Source organism: Chanodichthys erythropterus, chromosome 15, assembly GCF_024489055.1.
Source record: "Chanodichthys erythropterus isolate Z2021 chromosome 15, ASM2448905v1, whole genome shotgun sequence".
NCBI classification, from domain to species: Eukaryota; Metazoa; Chordata; class Actinopteri; order Cypriniformes; family Xenocyprididae; genus Chanodichthys; species Chanodichthys erythropterus.
In genome coordinates this window covers 9,593,969-9,608,660 of record NC_090235.1, presented here as the reverse complement: position 1 = coordinate 9,608,660, position 14,692 = coordinate 9,593,969, and the positions used below count along the sequence as shown (strand labels likewise).

General features: G+C 35.7%; 1 protein-coding gene across 2 annotated transcripts; it reads left to right on the top strand.

The window, feature by feature from the left end:
* The first annotated feature begins 9,744 nt into the window (after positions 1-9,744).
* On the top strand, positions 9,745-13,864 carry LOC137037087 (E3 ubiquitin/ISG15 ligase TRIM25-like). 2 transcript variants are annotated; one of them, XM_067410870.1, is made up of 6 exons: positions 9,745-9,847; positions 10,687-10,771; positions 11,311-11,882; positions 12,008-12,103; positions 12,593-12,826; positions 12,918-13,864. In XM_067410870.1, the coding sequence occupies exons 2-6, from the start codon at positions 10,699-10,701 to the stop codon at positions 13,131-13,133; spliced, it is 1,191 nt and encodes a 396-aa protein (XP_067266971.1). In that variant the 5' UTR covers positions 9,745-9,847; positions 10,687-10,698; the 3' UTR covers positions 13,134-13,864. The 2 variants fall into 2 exon arrangements, with proteins under 2 accessions (XP_067266971.1, XP_067266972.1); XM_067410871.1 differs by lacking the exon at positions 10,687-10,771 and having other exon boundaries at positions 9,756-9,847.
* Positions 13,865-14,692: the final 828 nt, after the last annotated feature.

Here is a 14,692-nt window from a genome sequence, read left to right as displayed (position 1 = left end):
TTATACCAGTTACAAATATTAAGGGTGTAATCTATTATGTGTAATGGAGGCAAGCTAGTAAGAGCTGTCTGTGTAAACCTCATTCCTCTGGCCTCAAGTGGTGTGTAAGCGACTGATGCTAGAGACTGTGGTCTTTGAGGTGTGCTCACATCATGTTGTAATTACTGTAACAATTCTGAACTGTAAAAAGCCTTCACATGCTTGTCGAATGTGTAATTACAACTTGTAGACTCATAATTTATTAGAGAGCTACACTGTAAAAAAAGTCAGTAAAATATACAGCAAAACACAGTCAAATTAAGTACTTTCACTTAAATGACAATTAATAGGTAATTTGCATTGCCATTTAAGTGAAATTATTGAACTTAAATATACAAGCTTGATAAAAATGATAATTCTAGAAGAAAATTTCAGATGGCACTTAGAGGCTTTTGCATCTGAGCTCTTCATGTATTAATCATGTTGATAGGCCCTATAAAACAAATATTACATATTAATCATGTCAATTTCCTGCATCTGTTATTGACGTCCAAATGACGTCCAAAAAAATTACCCCGTTCAAAGGTCAAATGTTGAACGTCAAGATGATGTCCAAGTTGGGTCATGGTTGGACGTCCAAATAGTGGACCTGTATAATTGACAAATATATTTGTTTTTTTCTACCATGATTTTGGTAAAAAAAAATACGTCGTCTACTGTAAAATTTAGGGTTACAAAACCAGTATACCGTATTGTCTTTTACAGATTCCACATTTTTTTCATGGTATATTCCTGGCAACCACAGCCGCCGGTATTTTACCGTAAATTTGACAGTTTTTTTTATTAACACAACCCCAAAAGATGTAGTTTTACTCAAATAATACCATAAAATCTAAGGTTTTTAGACATTTTCAACATTACAATATTTAATTGTAAAATGTATGCATATTTATTTGTTTTCACAGAAAATATTTATAATTTCAACATTTTATTACAGTGAAAAACAAAGTTTTATCCAGTCTCACAATTAACGGTTATTCAATCTATTTAATACAGTAAAAGGAAGTTTTTGGTTTTACGCTCCATTACCGTTGGAATTTTATGGTGTTTTGCTGTATATTTTACTGACTTTTTTTACAGTGCAGGAATTTACCGTAAAATGTATCTGGTCAAAATAAAATTCTGTGATTTGTTATACAATTTCACTGTGTTTTTTACTGTCAAAGGTTTTAATAAGGTTTAACATATTTCTGTTATTTTTACAGTTATTTACCATAATAGGGTCTATTAAAAAATGACCGTGATTTTAACAGTAAAAGACTGTAAAAATGCTGCGGTGAAAAACTATTAATTGGTTTACAGAAAGTTTCCGTACTATATACGGTGAATAACTGTGATAAATCTAATTGTACATTTAATGTAATTTTATGGTAAAATACCATTAAATTCACAGTTTTTGGAAGTGAAAAATAACAATTCATTGTAAATATTACAGTGAAAAACCATAAATTAACATTCCCACAATTCCCTGCGTGACACTTCACATTTGATATATTTCGTTGAATAACTCTGTTTCTTCTTAGTTTTTCTCATTTTTTTCTAATCAGTTATGTACATTAGGGTTTTATGTTACATCTAATGTTGTTAAATTAATGTTTATTGCATTTTTAAAATTTCATGCATGTTACCATGATGGTGTTTAGTGTGTGTGTGAATGACACTGTGTGGCTTCTATGCATTAGTGTTGTCCTTCTCAGCTTGTGGGAAATCTGTTTGTGATGAACTTTGATTCATCATGTGACTCTTATCACCACTGTGTTTGATGACTGTCAGTGTATTATAAAGGTACAAAACAGATATTAGTACTTCATTAGGTTGGTAAATTAACATTATATCAGTTAATGAAATACCTTATTTTACCGTAAATTTAACAGATTTTTTTAACGTTGCTACTGTATTTTTTACGGTAAAGTTCTGGCAACCACAGCTGCCGTTTTTTTACTGTAAATTTTACTGGGATTATTTTTTACAGCGTATTACTGTTAAATTAACAACAAAATACTGTATATATTATTATATTATAACTTTTTTTTTACTGCAAATATCCGTAAAAAGCTATGGAAATTTGCATTTTTTACATAATATTACTGTATAATTGACAAATCTATTTGTTTTTTTCTACCATGATTTTGGTAAAAAAAAAAATACGTTGTCTACTGTAAAATTTAGGGTTACAAAACCAGTATACCGTATTGTCTTTTACAGATTCCACATTTTTTTCACGGTATATTCCTGGCAACCACAGCTGCCGGTATTTTACCGTAAATTTGACAGTTTTTTTTTAACAGTGTATGATGACCCTGTGGCCTCTGTACCACCTGCAGATTTAAGGTGTGTTTAACTTGAAGTGGAGTATGACATCCAAGTGCCGTGAGAGCGATTCGAAAGCATATGGAGCTTTATTTGCAGTAATTACTGCATGGCGTGAACGCAGAATTAGCATATACAGCCGAGTTAAGGCTGCTCTGTGCCTGCTTAAAATTCTGTGTAAAGATACAATGCAGCATAAAAGCCAGACTACATTATGCCTGCTCTGACCCATCTCAGCCCCTTGTATAAAAATATGCATTTATGCCATCTCTGAGCAGCATTAAACAGTCTGTCTTAAGACACCTAATTGCCACTTGAAAAGCACTTCTGTGCCACCTCTACAATGTAAATGTGGCAATGAGACGCTGTATGAAAAGAATTGCACACAATAGACACTGATTGATTTTTTGAGTGTGTTTCCTGTTCATATTTACGGGTATTTTGATAACTTTATTTCCGTTTTCATTCATTCTATGAACTTTCCATGTGCGGCATTTTTTCATGTGCTTTAACAAAGGTGAAATATATTTTGAAAGGTATTTTGAAAGGTGGAGCTGTAACATCACTACATTGACTTACTATCGTATCTCTTTTCCACTGCTCTGTGTGCAGGTAATTGTTTTTGTCATATAGCCTTTAAGAAATTGTTTTTTAGTAAATGTTTATTGCAAACTGTGTTTTGTAAAGCACTTAATTGATGGTTTTACTAAAAGTGATATTTCCATTAATTTCATACTACATTTAAGAGTAAAATAAAGTGGATGATGTAAGCTATGTAATCAGTCTTATATTCAATATATTATACTTGGTCTATTCATATCATTCTTAATTGATGTTGAAAATGTTTTATATAATCACAAAGCAATGCATTTGAGAAGAATAAGACAGAAGGGAAAGAACTGGTCACACATGAACCCCAAGCCATATATTCAAATTGAACTTTTTAGCTTTGTTTGACAAAGTAACAGATGATAGTCGATGGAGGCTTCTTCCTTTATCTGTGATTGGTAAAGTTAATTAAAATAGATTGAGGTTCTCTACCTCTTTCAAAATGTGCCTATTTGTATATTGCCTATATGTCTTTTTTCAAACTTTTGGGCTCAATCATCATGCCGTTTATCAGGCCTGTAAGACTCCCCATAGAGCAAAAATGCAGTTACAGAAACCCACACAGATGGGTCTAGGGCTCCCAGTGTTTAAATTTTACTCCTGTGCAGTAAATATAGGGCTGCTATTGGCAGAGAAGTGTTCTTGGTGAAAACTTTTCTCGGGCTGATGCACTGATAGAGACAGCATGCCTAACAACATCCTGTCTCTCAGTTTTACTCTTTTCCAAAGTGTCTCCCTCATCAAAAATTCAATACGAATAAGAAAACATCTTAAAGTGCATGACATTACTGCCCTCACACCCATTGTTAACAACCATTTGTTTAAACCATCTCAGCTTGACCGGGGGTTTACAGAATGGAAAAACAATGGTTTGATGTGGAAATTTGCATTTTTTGGACAATTGCAATCAGCATTTAATTTTTCGGTATCTACAAGTGAGACATTATGTTCAAATGGCCATCTCACAATTTATCAACAAACCAAAGACTAGTGAATTGAGGAATGTTTCTTGTCAAATTCAGGCTATAGACATTTGGTTTCACACTGGGTTAATGTTTTTTAATTGCCTGTGAACACAAATTATATAAAAGAAGCCTGGGCTAAAGACTTTGATGTAGAAGTGTCTGACGAAACTTGGAATGAAAGTCTTAATAAGAGTCAAGTCTTCTCAAAAAATGTGAGACAGGCTGATTCAGATCAAAGTGACACCCCAGCTGAAAAAATAGTACATTTCTATAATGTACTTAAAGTGCTCTTTCGTGCACTAATTTTGTACTTGATATACTAAAAATTCTTCTTTAGTACTTCTTAAGATAATCTTAAGAACATCTAAGTGTACTCAACTGTGCTATTTTGAGACACCATGAAATATGAACTTAAATGTGCTTTTAATATACTATCTCTGTATTTAAAAAATGTATTTAGATACCACTTATAGTACATGAACCCATAGTGTACTATAGTGTATCATTTTTTACCTTTAATACACCACTATGTCCAACTGCCTTGAGCATCCGGTGTGTGAGGTCTGAAAACACGCTCTGATGCCGGAAGTTATCGCTCGCACTCATTGAAATATACACACGAGAGATCACTTCCAGCATCAGACCGCGTTTTCAGACCTCACACACCAGATGCTCAAGGCAGTTGGACATAGTGGTGTTTTAGAGGTAAAAAATGATATAAATACTGTTCGGTTTCTCGCACAAACCGATCGTTTTGTGTCTTAGGACATCAATGTGTCGTCACAAGCAACAGGGTTTAATTTGGATTTGTCTGTGCATGTTTTTTTACGAAGTTCCCATTGACACGCATTATATGGCTGACAGACGGCAACGGTTGGAGTTAAAAATCATCATTTGTGTTCCACTGAAGAAACAAAGTTACTTATCTTGGATGCGCTGGGGGTAAGCAGATAAACATCAAATTTTCATTTTTGGGTGAACTAACCCTTTAAGAAATTTGATAACTTGCTTTTATACATAACTTTGAATGTAGGAGTAAATTTCATGAATTCTCAGCACTGAAGACCAGCACTTTGAAAAACTTGAGATATGGGCTCTGATAGAAACATATCAATCCCAATACAAACAGACACACATGAACCCAACACACCAAATACAGGGACAAATGTAAATGTGTAAATACAGGAGGAGCTCTGACATCACTGCAGTTCAGAGAGATTCAGAGAAAGTGAAACTAACTTGATCAACAACAACATGAACACCTGAAACGATCAACCTCTTTAATCAACAGAATATGAGCCATTCAATTGAGCCGTTCAAAGAGTCTTGTGGACACATCTGATACTCACAGGTAAGAGATAGAAATATAAGAGAGATTGAGCTGAACAGGTTTCTGATGGAAGTGATCTGGTTTAGTAGGGTTCATGTCAAACTGTAATGAGTTGAAAAGAACCAGGCGCTGTTTGCATAAACTGCTAAGACTACAAGTTAATCAAATGTTTTTCTTTAAGAATGTTTATAACTTTTTTAAAGTCAGTTACATATAAAAACATAGATTGGTCTAATTTGATAGCAAAAAGTAAGATTGATTACCCCAAACTAACAGCTAGTGGGTCATACTAGTTGTTAAGACACAGTTTTTTCGTTTAAGACACCATGTTTATGCAACTGTTACTGGCCCCAAGGTTTAAGCATGTCAAATACTCAGTTGTTTACTGCACTGAAATGGTATCAGAATCATATTAAAAGACATTTGATTGGTTGTAAAGTTTGGTGTTCGTCGTTTTGTCACACAACCTAAACACTAAAAAGACAAAACCTTGACAAACCTGCTGAACCTGTTCCAAAGTTGGGTGTGTCAGACACCTAATGAAGCATTAATAAACATTAATAAACAAAGTTTGACTGTCTGAATGCAGAATAATAAAGATGAAATCTTTATTTTGTTTATTTTGTGGGAAGACATTTTTGTTATAATTTAAGAAAATATTAATATTGTTTGTTTGCATTTAATAAACAACAGCATCATTTTCAAGTTTTTATGAGTACGTTCACTGTTATGAAAGGAACTTTTCTCCTACAAATCCCATTTTACTTATAGTAAAATTAAATATCACTTGACCATACAAAATCTTGAATTTTTGTTTAATTTTTCCTTTACAGTTTTTTCCAATTGCTAACACACAATTTTTCAAACTAGTCTGGTTTTATCAAAACAAACACTTAACACAATTCACAAAACCACACACCCAAACTGCAAAATACCTCATATATCCTGCAAAATGAAGCACTGCAACCGAAACTACACAGAGCATTATCAAAATCAAACTTTTGCATGAAATGGCACACACTTCATTCATATTACCAGATTTTTGCCTAACCACCTACACACTGTTGGGCATAATGAAAAGCACCCCCATCTTTAGTATGCTTTGCCATAATACTAAAATATGTATCAGATTGTTCACATGCACAGAAATATTTGCAGATACACACACATGCTGTTGCAACATTTTTATTTTTTTTCCTTCACTACAGTAAACAAGTCAGTACAACATAAGCACAGCAGATATATTTACATGGGACTGAACAAAAATATTCTTACAAAAAAAGTAAACTGAAAAAGAAAATTTCTGAAAAAAAAATATATTACAGTAAAAAAAAACAAAAAAGGCAAGAAAAATAATTAGGCAGCATCTTGCCGCACAGCCGGGTCTGGCCACAATGCCTCGTCAACATCACAGGCAATATCTTCCCTTGCCAGACATCGAGGGAAGAAGCGCCTTGAGTGCCTTATCCATCCCTGAATTGCACCCACATCAATCTCATCACATGCCTCTTCCATGGCCTGCACAAGAGGCATGCGCACAAAGGGCTGCCGGTCGTATACCTTCCACCGCCATGCCGAAAAGAATTCTTCTATGGGGTTCAGAAATGGTGAGTATGGTGGGAGGTATTGCACGAGAAATGTTGGGTGGTCAGCAAACCAGTTTTGGACTGGGGCTGCACGATGAAAGCTCACGTTGTCCCATACTACAACGTACCGGTTTCTTTGATGGTCTGCATCATTCATACGCTCTGGTGGTATGAGAATGTTGTGAAGTCTGTCCAGAAATGTGAGAATATGGGCTGTGTTGTATGGTCCAAGTTTGGCATGACGGTGGATGACACCATGCATATTGGAGATGGCAGCGCACATTGTGATGTTCCCACCACGTTGGCCAGGAACATCTATAATGGCTCTGTGGCCAATGAGGTTTCTCCCTCTTCTTCTGGTCTTTGCTAGGTTGAACCCAGCCTCATCTATAAAGATGAACTCATGTGGGATTGCATGAGCATCCATTTCCAGTACTCCCTGAAAACAAAGAACAAAAATCACTCAATATGGTGTTATCCAGTACACTGGGAAACAATGTTGTGTGTAGTGTACTGCAGTCAATATAGTACTTACATCCACATATGCTCGTCTGAACTCTTTGTTTCTTTGAGAGTTTCTCTCAAACGGCACCTTATAAAGTTGTTTCATTCTGATTTGGTTTCGCTTGAGAATGCGAGCCAATGTGGACAGACTAACTCGTTGAATGTTGTTGAATAAGGTGTTGTCTTGGATGATGTGGCTTTGAATTTCTCGTAATCTGATTTCATTATTTTCCAAAACCAAGTTTACAATGGCAGCTTCCTGTACCCCGGTGAACATTTGGCCCCTTCCTCCACCATGGTGTCGTCTCTCAGTCCTTTAGAAAAAATAAAATAAAAATATAAAATATATATATATACTTGTACAGTTCATGAATGGCTGATGTCATACACTAAGTAAACAGGTGTCACCCAACTGATACACTATGACATGGGGTATACTACATGTGTACTACATGAAATTTTGGTTACATACCTGTTCTCCAGTCTAAAGGTCCGGATGACAGAGGCGACAGTAAAACGGCTCAAGTTTGGCTGCACTCTCTGTCCAGCCTCACGCATTGTCAACCCATGGTTGATGACATGATCTACTAAGGTTGCTCTGATTTCATTTGAAAGTGTTTGTCTTCTTTGGCCATGAACTCCTCTACCTGCTCCACCCCTACCTCTCACTCTTCCTCCCCCTCTTATTCTCAACCTCCCTCTTCCTCTTCCTCTTCCTCTCTCTGCAATGTCTTCCATTGTTGTTGTAAAAAAAAAGGTTCTCACCTGTGGTCTTTTCATAGTGCTTACATCCTGATTGAAGTGTTAACAATTAACCACTGAGGTGTTTGGCCAGGTAGCACATGTAATTGGCCAATTAGCTCATGTAGTGTCATTTTGAATGGCAGTGTTTTGAAATGGCAAACATGTGACTTTATGTCAGATTGTTGTGTCTTATGCAGAGAACTGTATTTAGTGAATTTAAAAAGTGCTATTTTGAAATGCAAAATGTGTGTAAAACAGAAAAGGTGTTTAGACTTTTGGAGACTTGAGAAGAAGTTTTGCTCTCTGTGTGTCAGTTTAAATAATTGTGCTGTGCATGTCATTTTAGTGTGTTAGCAATTGGAAAAAACTGTAAAAGCCAGCATCTCTGATGGTATGGGGGTGCATAAGTGCATAAAGTATGGGCACTGTGCATGTTTTGGAAGGCACTATGAATGCTGAAAGGTATATAAAGGTTTTAGAGCATCATATGCTTCCCGACCAGATGATGTCTATTTCAGGAAAGGCCTTGTGTATTTCAGCATCAGGACAATGCAAAACCACATACTGCAGCTATTACAACAGCATGGCTTCGTCATAGAAGAGTCCAGGTGCTGAATTGTCCTGCCTGCAGTCCAGATCTTTCACCTATAGAGAAAAATACGTCAAAGACGACCACAAACTCTTCAGCAGCTGGAAACCTATATCAGGCAAGAATGGGACCAAATTTCAACACCAGAACTACAGAAACTCATAACCTCGATGCCCAGACATATTTAAACTGTTTTGAAAAAAGATGATATGCTACACCATGGTAAACATGTCCCCGTCCCAACTATTTGAGACCTGTAGTAGGCATCAAATTTGGAATGAGCTCATTTTTTGCATAAAATTATACAATTTCTCAGTTTAAACATTTGTTATGTTATCTATGTCCTATTGTGAATAAAATATTGGCTCATGTGATTTGAAAGTCTTTTAGTTTTCATTTTATTCAAATTTAAAAAACGTCCCAACTTTTCAGAAATTCGGGTTGTATTTTAAAAGTGTTGCATCTCTTGCAGAGAATATGAACCAGTATTTAGCGCTGCAGATGGCTCCAAAAAAAAAAAAAAACACAACAACTGTACCTCCTCAAAGGACAAGAAATCCAGATCTCCAATCTGTGTTACTGGAGAAAGAAATTGAGAGTGGAGATGGAGATGTTAAGAGTGGAAAATTAAAAGCTTGAGCTCAAGGGAGAGAAACTTGAATTAGAAATCTGGCTATTAGAGCAAAAGGCCAGCTATACATTGAAAAACATTTTGTCAGATTTATATTGTTTTTATTGAATTTTAGTTTGTTTTTCATTGTCCTCCTGTGTTTGAGCTCCTGCTTTTCCACTATGTTTAGTTTCCTTGGTTACTCATTATGTACTAGTTTGTTTCTTTGGTTACCAACTGAGCTGACATTTAGAAATACATACAATTTCAATTTCTTCTTTGGTTTACTTGTATATAGTATATTCAAATGCTGAGATTAATCTGATAGAAACATCAGGCCTGTTACAAACAGACATACATGAACCAACACACTGAATACAGGGACAGTTGTAAATGTGTAAATACAGGAGGAGCTCTGACATCACTGTAGTTCAGAGAGATTCAGAGAAAGTGAACCTTGATCAACAACAATATGGACGCCTGAAACAATCAACCTCTTTAAACAACAGAATATTTATTGAGCCGTTCAAAGAGTCTTGTGGACACATCTGATACTCACAGGTAATGATAGAAATGTAAGAGAGATTGAGCTGAACAGGTTTCTGGAAGTGATCTGGTTTAGTAGAGTTTATGTTGAACTGGAATGAGTTGAACTGAATCAGGTTTAAGCATGTGAAATACTGAAGTACTTTAGTTGTTTAATGCACTGAAATGGTGTTTAATTTGATTGTAAAGCAAAGTTTGGTGTTTGTCATTTTGTTCCTTGACAGAAAGAATAAAGAAACAGGAAGTAAATGAGCTGCAGACAGACTGAACACAAACCTGCAGCTGAAAATTACATTTACATTAAACAAGATAAAAACCATACTTATAATATATTTTGTGGAGAGATGTATCTATTTTTAACAATATATATATTTTTTGGTTGAAAAATATATCACTTGTAATTAGTACTTTCCTTAATCTTAACAGCAGGTCAAAGTTCATATTGTTCAGTGAGTTTATGAGTCTCTCACTGTGTTTCAAAGGAATTATTGTGTTACCAATTCTTACATGAGATTTAACCAATTAAAATAAATATTGATCAAATGGTCATGATCCAATTTGGTTTTAAGTCTGATAAAAATAAAACAAATTATTTAAATAACTTGAACGTCATTTCATTGCATAGGTTAAAACTGAAGAGTTGTTCACAAGAGTGAATAAACTGTGTGCTTTTTAAAATGATCTGATATGAAATATTATTATGAAGAATAAGTAAAATTAAATCTGATCATTGAGGTAAGATTTCATTTAAACCTCAGTGACTAAATACACACTCATTAAAGGAGCAAATTGGCTGTGATGTTTCTTATCAGACCATTGATCATATAATACAATTTCTTTTCTTGAAAATGAAGAGGGAAAGAACAATGGCAGAATCTTCACCAACATCAACAAAAGCAAGAAAAACCAGGAAACGAAGTATTAAGGAGAATAGTCCATGTAAGTCAATAAAAAAGATAGAAAGAAACAGAAGGTGAATACTGAATTAGTGCATGAATGTCTTTCATTCTTCTCAAATAATATTTAATATGTAAAGTTCAGGAATTCATGGCAGCAGATAATACAATAAATATTTCAAATATTCAATATTGCTCCTTATATGGTAAGTGTTCATGTAATGAGCTTCAACTCAGGGTACTGATCAGCTTGTCTGGGTTCATTTTGCAGTAATGACCAGCTGACTGTACATGAACTCTCACATATTTGAGTTTCTTCAAAATCACTCTTTACATTCAACCAGCTTCATGAGGATTCTTCATGGGATTCTTTATAAACAGTACTGCAATAGTTCATGTGTGCTAGTCTTGCTAAGCCTTTTCTATCACTGTCTACTCATTCATTTATTATAATACTACTACTACAACTAGTAATTATTATTATTTCAGTCCTTTAAGCAAAAGCCATTAGATAAAAATTTCACATGTGTTTCCAAACTTTAGACTAGTAGTGTTATTTATCTTCATCATTTCCCTCTCCAGTGATGTCATCCTCCAGCGGTCCACTGACTGAGGAGCTTCAGTGCTCGATATGTCTGGACGTGTTCACTGATCCAGTCAGCACTCCATGTGGACACAACTTCTGCAAGACCTGTCTGAATAAACACTGGAACAACAGCCAGACCTGCAACTGTCCATATTGTAAAGAAACATTCAAGATCAGACCTGATCTCAAGATTAATACCACACTCAGAGAAGTTGTAGATCACTATAAAAAGAAAAGTCCTGAGAAAAAACCTGAAGTTCTGAAAAAACCTGAAGTTCTGTGTGACTTCTGTGAGGAAAGAAAGCTGAAAGCCCTGAAGTCGTGTCTGGTGTGTCAGAGCTCTTACTGTGAAACTCACCTGGAGCCTCATATGAAAGTGGCAGGTTTAAAGAAACACAAACTGATCAATCCTGTGAGGAATCTGGAGGACTATATATGTCAGAAACACGAGAGACCTCTGGAGCTGTTCTGTAGAGATGATCAGACATATGTGTGTCCGATCTGCACCATAACAGACCACAAGAACCACAACACTGTTCCTGTAGAAGAGGAGAGTAAAGAGAAGAAGGTAGAAGTTACTGACAAAACTGATTTTAAAGGGCTCATATCAAGGGGGAGTCATATTCTTTGATTTTATGAAAAAAAAAAAAAAAATCATTTATGAAAACATATTGTGTTGTTCTCTGTCTATAGACTCAACTGATGAAGACACAGAAAGATGTGCAGCAGATGATCCAGGACAAAATCAAGAAGATTCAAGATATCAAACACTCATCAGAAGTCAGAAAAGTGAGTTTAAAATTAAATTAATTTATAATTATAATATAATTATAATATAATAATATTTATTACTCATTTAGTTCCTGTTCTCCAAGAGTCCTGATATACAGTCCAACAGCACTGGGACTTTTCACTGTTTGTATTGTTTGAGTCGTTTGAAACTTATTTCGGTGGTCAGAGCAAATACAGACCAAGTAACTGACAAAGATTCATGTAAAATGTCAGTTACTTTGTAGTATTTTCTTTATTTTCTGTATAAAAACAATATCACACTCACAATTTCGCTGTTGCTCTAAATATCGACACGTCTGTGATTACCTGATCACTTAGTAAAGTAATAACACTCCTCAATAAGACACGTGATTTGAAGAATCATTCAGTCCAAATAGTGCAGAATTATGAAAGCCCCCTAAAAACACTGAAGTATGATCAATAGTATCGCTGATTCTTGTCTTATCAAACACCAATAATAACGTGTTGATTGTCCTGGTTGAGCAGAGAAACACAGAGAAGGAGAAAGCAGCCCGTGTCGAGCTCTTCACTGATCTCATCCGCTCCATTGAGAGATGTCAGACTGAACTGCTGGAGATGATGGAGGAGCAGCAGAAAGCAGCAGAGAAACAGGAGGAAGAGCTCATTGAAGAGCTGGAGCAGGAGATCACTGAGCTAAAGATGAGAAACACTGAGCTGGAGCAGCTCTCACACACTGAAGATCACCTCCACCTCCTACAGGTCAGTCAACATCTCTCTGATCAATGATAATGCAGTATATGACACCATAACACTCCCCATGATGAAGGATTTCTCCTCTCTCCTGCTGTAGATTTACTCATCCCTGTGCAGCTCTAGAAACACCAGGAACTGGTCTGAGATCAGTGTGAAGACTGATGAGAGTATGGAGACTCTGAGGAGAGCTCTGACTCAACTGCAGGACACTCTACAGGAGAAACTCACACTAACTGGTATGACAGTATCAAAAACACTGATCAGATACATATATTTATCATATATAGTAAAAAGAATCAGTAATAAAGAATGAATCCGGTCCAAACTGAAATAAGAGAAGTTTGTGATCATGTGTTTGTGGCTCATTATCATCAGCTCACAGTTCTTCTTGAAGAGAAGCAATAAATTCATCTTCTACTAGAAGCTTCACTGTAACCACAACCATGAGGCTTTATTACATCTAAAACCTCATTTAGATGAAAATCTACAGAGAGAAACAGAACAACCTTGTTACATTCCCTTATTAAGTCTAGGGATGGAAGGGTGCCTAAAAATGGTGTTGTGTGTGTCAGTGGTGAGGATCAAAACTCAACCCCACAAAAACCTACTGTACAACTCAGTCAAGAGCAACAAACTTCTATTCACAAGTGAGGGAGGATTAAAAGACATCAAGAGGAGACTCAAGCCAAAATAATACAAATTACCCTCTACCTAATAGGGGAAGGAAAAGTAGGAAGAGTAACCTCACAAAACAGCCTTTCTACATACACATGCACACACGCACACGCACACACACACACACACACACACACACACACACACACAGTAATGGTTTTTATACTGTACAAACCGTATTTTCTATCGCCCTACACTACCCCTACCCCTAAACCTACCCATCACAGGAAACGGTGCACACTTTTACTTTCTCACAAAAACTCATTCTGTATGATGTATAAGCCTTTTGAAAAGTGGGGACATGGGTAATGTCCTCATAAGTCACCTCTTCTTGTAATACCTATGTCATACCCATGTCATTATACACATCCTTATATGTCACAAAAACACGCACACACACACACACACACACACACACACACACACACACACACACACACACACACACACACACACACACACACAAGTGGTTTCAATTTTGCTTTCCTGTTTACTGTGAATTTTTCAACATCTCTCTGCCAATTACTTTCAATTTTGTACAGAAATGTACATATGAGCTCATGAAACAGAGCTTTAGGCTTTGAATAACTGTGTGTGATGTACAAAAAAAAATATAATGTTATGGCAAAGGTGCAACGCAAGGCAAGGTTTGCTTTTGAGATGTTTGTGATATTTTGAATGCAATGCTACATTTTGTAAGAGATGTGTGAGGCATGTTGAATTTTGTGTGTGCAATTCATGGATTTGTGTGTAAAGTTTTGAAAAAAAGAGGCAAAGTTTTGAAAATGTGTGTAAGCAGACATAAGTAAATAAATAACAATATACAAAAAATATATATATATAAAAAAATAATAATAAATATAGACAGTATGTATAGTATGTACAAATGCAAGGAAATGTAAATAAGTAGTACGGTGTGTTGAATAAATAAATGTATAAGTAGCGTTGTGTATTGCACGTTTCACATATACATATAATTAGATAAAGGAATGCGTATTTTGCGGGCTGTCCAGAGGGTGGAGGTTGATGGAGTTGGGCTCCGAGCTCGGAATTTTGGCCCGAACCCAGAGTACTCCCCCCGGATGTATTAATAATAACAGGAGAAGTGAGGAGATGGGGTGGTGGAGGGATGCTGATAAATTGTCAAAGAACAGAGGTGCTGTATGTCTGCAGCATATATACCTCTTGTTGTTTGTT

Coding starts and splice junctions, on each gene's coding strand:
- LOC137037087 (XM_067410870.1), top strand. CDS start 10,699: ATGGCAGAATCTTCACCAACATCAACAAAAGCAAGAAAAACCAGGAAA. Junction 10,772..11,310: donor TATTAAGGAGAATAGTCCAT/GTAAGTCAATAA, acceptor TTCCCTCTCCAG/TGATGTCATCCTCCAGCGGT. Junction 12,104..12,592: donor ACTCATCAGAAGTCAGAAAA/GTGAGTTTAAAA, acceptor CTGGTTGAGCAG/AGAAACACAGAGAAGGAGAA.